This window comes from Marmota monax, unplaced genomic scaffold, assembly GCF_021218885.2.
Source record: "Marmota monax isolate L192 unplaced genomic scaffold, Marmota_monax_Labrador192_F-V1.1 WCK01_AAM20220418_F8-fsc00259, whole genome shotgun sequence".
In the NCBI taxonomy this organism is placed as follows: Eukaryota; Metazoa; Chordata; class Mammalia; order Rodentia; family Sciuridae; genus Marmota; species Marmota monax.
The window spans coordinates 456,496-463,189 of NW_026694482.1; the positions used below are offsets into that span (position 1 = coordinate 456,496).

A 6,694-nucleotide genomic window follows, 5' to 3' on the forward strand; every position below is an offset into this window, starting at 1 on the left:
TCAGTTCTCACTGCTATAAAGCTCCAGCTGAATTAACACCCCCTGCCTTAGTTTACAAAGCCCAGTGCAGGCAGTGCTGGGGATCCCATCAGGGCACCCATGGGTCCCACCACTTTGCCAAAGTTACAGTGTAGACAGCTGTGGCGGCCAGAGACCTTCCAACCTTCATTAAGTTTGGGGTGGAAGGAGACTGAGAACACATCCTTATACACCATAGGGGAGTGTGTCAAGCAAGTCTTATCCAGAAAATAAAACCGACTTCCTTCCCACTGAAGTAAAACCCACTAGGTCATCCCTGTTGGCCCCGCCCCTAGTCGCCAGTTTCAGGGCCCCCACCTCAGTGGGTGCTTTTTGTACCTTCCATTGCATAACTTTCCTTCGTGAGAGATACATTTCCTCAGTCACTCTTAGAAGGCAGACAGGACCAAGGGAGGAGGAAGGAGATACATTAGTGGTTTCCTATATTTACTGCTTTCCCAGTTATCTTCCCTTCTTGGTCCCATGAAAAATGATTAGCAGAAAAGAAAGCTCTTTAGCAATGGTAAATACAGCCCCTGAAACACTATTTTTAACTGCTAACAAGCATGAAAATATGCACTAAACCACGTACTTAGTACCTTCAAGAATTCAGAGAAGTCCCCCTCTTTAAGAAACAAAATGAAACAGAATCTGATAAGAACTGAAGTCCACCCTTCTACCTTGCACTCTTTGGAGTAGTTTCTCTGAGGGGCTTGATCTGCTGAGTGCAGGCAACTGATTTTCACCTATCCTAACTATTATGAGAAAGTAGATGGTTAAAAGGGATTGGGAGTTGGTTAGCTTGGGAAAGCGGATGTGAGTGGTCATACACATGGGATATTTATAAATCAGGTTAAGTTAGAAAACCAGCCAGAAAATAAACCTGTGTATATGAAGCCATTTGCCAAATGGTTCCAAGTCCCTGGAAAGGGGGTTAGGGTGTGGGTGGTGCATCTTGAGGATGGCAGTGGAGAGAGGAGTTAAAGGAAAACTACTGCCTCAGATTCGAGAAACCACAGGCCTCCCCCCTCAGCCTCCAGGTGTTGTTATTTATTCACATCTCAGCTTAGAGTATTATTTTCTGTTTTCAAGTTAGCTTTACACAGCCCCACATTAATCTTGGAATCTACCTTTCCAAGTATTACACAAGGTGGCAATTTATAGAAAAACAAAAACTCCTTTCCTGCTCTCAGGCTGGAGTTGCCCTGCTGGGTGCCCCGGTGGAGGGCGCTTTGTTCCTAGGATGACCAGAGGCGCCTGGGACCGGTTATAGTGAAGTCATTGGTACTGCCCCGAGTCTGGGCCACGGGTTATATTAAAACTTCCATTTTGGGGTATGTAGTGACTAAAAATTCTCTGTCAGCTTAAACTTGGCATCAACCTTGTATCTCAGCAGCAAGATTATTGAGTACAGAACCACAGGGGCCCGGCATTTTTCTTCTTTTATACTCGTGCAGGAAAAGAGACCCTGCTGAAATAGACCCTTCTCAGATGAACATTTCAAGCATCGAGAGTTCTTTCCCAAAGTATAATCAGCAGGTTGCTATGGTTGGATTAAATTAAATCTGATATGACAGGCCACTGGCTCTTGCATTAATAGATCCCAAATTTTCTGGAAGAATGAAATATTATCAGCTTCTTTCTAGAAAAATGAAGAGGCAGAAAATGATGAAGCCCGTCTGCTCCAGTAAAGAGCACTTCTGACTTGAGGTTTCTTTGGAGTTCGTCAATTTCCAACAGCTCCAAATCTAAGACTGGATTTATGTAGTGAAAGTGGTAAAGGTTGAAAGTTCAGTTCTCACAAAGGCCACTAAGCATAAACTGCATCCTAAGTTGGCAGGCCCATGGAATCATGGGAAGCAGGAACCCAGGTATTAAAAGTAGAGGATGAGTTGACCTAAATTTGTCACAGCCCAAAGTAAACACTCAGGAAGCTCAATACCACCACCTCTACCACAGGCATGCCTTACTGAAATATCCCTGTTTTATCCATTGCTAGGATGACCATGTTTTATTTCCTTAAAAACCTAAAATTATTTAGGTATAAATCAGTTACATGCCACTTTAGAAAACTTTCAACTATTCTGTTCACATGTAAACAAAGGGGCAGTAGGCATGTGGTCTTATACCATTTCACTGTTAGGAAAAAAATTACATGTCTGAATAATGTTATAGAAATCTACTCTTTGCCAGACACTGTGCTATTTTAAATGCATTATCCCACATTTAGTTCTTTAAAACAACCTTGAAGTTAGTATTGTTATTGTCCTTATTTTACAGAAAAGGAAACTAGTTTTGAGAGATTAAGCTATTTGCCTAAACCAGACACCTTGTAAATGACAGGAGGCTGTGCCAGTAAGCCTCCCTCATCTATTTCTCTCCCATTAAAAAAGGTGAGGAATTTGTTCCTGGTTAAGTTCTTAGATGTTCTTGAGACAGAAGTTGGAATCAAAACCAGATGGATCTGCAGCTCTGGCCATATGAAGAATTCTCAAGCTCTTCTTGGACAGAAAGTATTTTGGTGGGCCTGGCTATTCACAATCACTTAGCTATCCCATCCGGTAGCTCCTGCTTAGGGAAAGAATATCAACAAATTTCAACACTGAAATAGAAGTCTGATAAAATTATGATAAGAAAAAAAGAAATCAAACTTTACGTGTAGTGTTTAGGACTTTATATGCACTGACTTCCTAACACTCCCAGAAGATCCAGCAATTAAAACACAGACTAACCAACTATTCAGCACTGCAATCTTATACAAAACTGCTTCTGAATATTCATAAGTTGAATTGTGTACATTTATTCATGGAATGAAAAATTATTGTGTGGTACAAATTCTAACGAACATATATTCTTGGAATAATAACCCCTCCACAATGGAGATAAAGTTCTGAAATACCTTGGAAGGTGGTGAAGGCAAATTTTTATACTTTAAATACTTAAAAACAGCAAACTACATAAAAATTCAGTCAGTCCGTGGTCCAACTAGCATTCTAAGATTTGAAAAAAAAAAGTTATTTAGTGGTTTCACAATTTCCCATTATCAAAACGACCACCCATAAATCTCAATCTGATCCAAGAAGTATGTCAATAAGCTGTTTGTTTCAGGTTAGGTTTATGATGTAGTAACAGAACTGTGTAGGGGGAAATATGTTTAAAATATGTCCAAGCATGTTTAGGTCAAATAGCAAGACATTTAATGCCAATAAAACCGTGGAATATTCTTGGAACTGAAAACCCAGCACAGAAATACTGTAGAGTAAGCAGGTACTGTACTCTGCTTCCCCCCTGCTGGCAGACCCTAGTCACTAAAAGAAAAGATGAGCTTTTTTGACTGAGACTGTATCACACATCCCCGGCAAGTATCTCTGGTACTGGAAAGCACTTCAGATGGAACCCGGGGAGAAATTAGGAACAAGGGAAAAATAAAAATTGCAATTATTCCCACACCCACCCCATTTCCCAAAGTGCTGCCCGTGTGCAGACTTTCTTACAGACCCCCGCAAAACCTGGATTCTGCAAAAAATGAACCCATTTGGAGCTAAGACAAGGTGAGGTCCACTACCGGTATGATCAAGCAACCATTTATCTAAGGAGCCTGGTTCGGTTCTAGCCTCACGGGGCCAAGGCTCACCACGAGGGTGCAGACCAGGAGGCATGGAGGAAGGGAATGAAGGAGAGAAAAGGAAAAAGGGTTAGACCTCCGGGCCATACTTCTTTCTAGTACCAACAAAAAAAGAAGCCGCATACTGACCTAAATCATCTCTCAAAGGCGCTTTATAAATTACAGGGACAAAGGGAGGGGGTGGCGGGTGGCCTGGGAACCCTACAGACACCCTACCCTCTGACCCGCCCCCTCCCCCTCCAGCACAAGGGAAGGAAGACAGAAAACAGAGCTCAACTCGGCCATTGGCGAGGAGCCCCTCCGGTTTTCAATCGCCCATCCATTGGCCCCCCACAAAAAATCCACGTAAACACCATACCCACCCCCCGGGGCGGCCACTCCCGCCCCGGGGTTCCTAGGACCGGAGGCCGGGGCATTTACTTAGTTAGATTTTTCTTGCTTACTCATTTCCCTCAAGCACCCAACCCCCCGTTCCCACTCCAAAACCCCGCTCACCCGCCTACCCTCGCGGCTTCAGCCCCCACCAGGACTCGGTGCCCCGCGGCGGCGGCGGCCCGGGCCGTCCGGTCACTAACCTGCTGCTGTAAGGGCATTTCCGAAACCCGCCTGGCTCCGGGGGGAGGTGGGGGGCCGGCTGGAGAGGGGGCCCGAGGGCCGAAGACCGGCGGCGCCGGGCGCGGGCGGGCGCCGGGGGTGGGGAGCGGAGGGAGGTGGCGGTGCCGGGGGCGGGTGCGAGGGCGCCGGGACCGTCCCAGGCCAGGGAGCCGGCGAGCAGGAGGAAGTGGGTGCCCCCTCTCCCCCTCCAGCCGCCGCCTCCTCCCCAGTCACAGGCGCGTCCTCCGCGCACGTGTGCGAAACGTCACCGGCGGGTCCCGGAGAGAGGGACAGACCCAGGCGGCGGGACGGGAACCCAGCTGCCCCCGCCCTCCGTCGCCGGGGAGCGGGGAGGGGGACAGGGCGGGGAAGGAAGGGGCAAGGGGAGAGGCGGGTCAAGGGCAGGCCCGGGCCCGGCGTGGAAGGCCCGGGCGCTCCGGCCACGCGGGCGCCGCCGCCGCAGCCAGGATGCGCCCAGGCCGGAGCCCCAGCCCCAGCCCCCTGCCCTCAGCCCAGACAGCCCACGCCCCGGCCCGCACCCGGCGGCCAGCCCGACCTCCCCCGGCCCCGGCTCCCCGCCGCCTCCCCAGCCCCTTTGTTGCGCAGAGTTCCAGATCCCAAATGTGTCAAGCGAGCGCAGCGGGGGAACCCCCTGCGCTCGGCGCGCGCCGCAGGGACCCCCGGCCGGGCTCGGGCCTCCGAGGCCGGCGGGGGTCAAGCACCCCAACCGTGCCCCAGTTCCCACCCGCTGGGGTCCCCGACTCCCCAGTTCACTACTCCCTCCCCCACCCCTTCTCCATCCGGGGCGTGACCCCTTCCTACGCCCGAGAAAGAGGAAGCTTCGAGTTGGAGGGGAGGGGAGGGTGGGGGTAGGGGAAAGTGCAGGAAAAGAAGGGGGGGCCGCGAAAAGTTTTGGAGTGTTTGATGTGGTTCGCGCCAAGCCGGTCCCCGCTGCCCCGCGCGCCAGGCCGAGACCCCTCGTCCTCCCAGGGCTGGGGGAAGCACACGAGTCTAACAATGAGCCCGCCTTGGAGGGGCAGCCTCCGAGGCCCACGGCGCTCGGCCTCGCGCTCGCCCAGGCGGCCCGCAGCGCGCCCACCACCCCACGCGGGGCGAGCCCACCTCCCGCCTGGGCTGGGGACGGTGGGGAGGGAGGGTATTACCGGAGGGCAGCCGCCGCCGCCGCCGCGTCCTAGCGCTGGTGGCTGCTGCAGCAACCCGGCTCTGCTGGAGGGTCCGTGCGGCGTGGTGTAGAGGAGGCTGCCGGCGGTCTGCTCCGCGCCGGGGGCACTGGGGAGTAGGGGGCCGGCGGCGACCGTGCCACTTTGGAGGGAGGAGGAACAGGAGGTGGTGGAAGTGTTCGTGGTGAGGATCTGGATGTATACGCCCGGGGCGGCGGCGGCGGCGAAGCCTGGGCTGGCTAGCAGTGCCCTTTTGTCCATGGAGGCTGCAGCGGCGGCGGCGACGACAGCCGCCCCCTCCCCACCCCCGGCGGTCACCAGATACTGCTCCAGGGCGGGCTGGATCCCCTTTCTCATCTCTCGCTCCTGCTCTTTTTAGTGTTATGGAATATTAACGTATTGCTTTCAATTTCTTTATTATTTGCAGTCGGAGTTTCCAAGTCTCTCCTTCTCTCCTCCCCGCCCGACGCTTCCGAGCCCCCTCTCTCTCTTTTCTTTTTATTTTTCCGCACCGCACAAGCCCCGGGAGCCAAAAATAATCGGGGCTCTGGAGAGAGGAGGGTCCCGGCCGCAAGGATATCAGGCCCCGAGGGGGGATGGAGGCGTCGGGGGCAGCCGATGCAACGGATTGAGCGGCGGCGGCAGCCCGGGTGCTGCGGCCGGCAGCTGAAAAATGGCTCCAGGAAGCTGCTGCTGACAATGAATGAAGGGATACGGTTTACGCGCCAAGGTCCTCCCGCGAAACTCGGATTTCCCGCCGGCTTTTCAAACCATATTTGCATATCCCCGCCCCTCAACCCGCGGAGGATCGTTCCCACAGCCCATTGGGTCTCTACCTCCTTACCTCAGTCCCAATCGTGGAGCAAGGCCGCGAGTAGTTGGTTTCGATTGGCTGCCGTGCATCATGGTTACCGGGGCGACAGGGGCTCTATTTGCATAGGTCGCTCTGATTGGTGGGGAACAGAGGAGAGTTTTTAGGGGGTGGGGCAAAGTCTTCCCTTCTCTCCCACGGAAGACCACGCCTGGTCCAGGCCCCGCCCCTGTCCCCGCCCGCCGGGCCGGCTCTGCTGACCTGGGCAGGGACTCCGCACCCCGCAGACTCAGTGTGAATCTAGTGTGGAGCCCAAGTTTCGCTTTTGGAAATATTCAAGGTGACCAAGGGGACAGTTTCGGGAACTCTCTTTCCTTTGACCGGTCAGTGTAATCGATGAAAAACTGCAAGAGATTCTCCCAAATATGTGCCAAAGGCAAGTCTGACCATGCGGACGATGCCTGG

The 6,694-nt window shown here is 52.7% G+C and overlaps 1 protein-coding gene across 5 annotated transcripts in view; it reads right to left on the reverse strand.

Moving 5' to 3' along the window:
- The window catches only part of E2f3 (E2F transcription factor 3), a 73,073-nt gene extending 66,974 nt beyond the window's left edge, over positions 1 to 6,099 (reverse strand). The window contains exon 1 of one of the 5 annotated variants that reach the window (XM_046419118.2): positions 5,401 to 6,091. In XM_046419118.2, the coding sequence (XP_046275074.1) occupies positions 5,401 to 5,775 (375 nt within the window). In that variant the 5' untranslated portion in view covers positions 5,776 to 6,091. Of the gene's footprint in view, positions 1 to 4,218; positions 4,547 to 5,400 lie in introns of those variants that run through there. The other 4 variants (XM_046419117.2, XM_058571221.1, XM_046419120.2 and 1 more) reach the window with 4 other exon arrangements.
- Positions 6,100 to 6,694: the final 595 nt, after the last annotated feature.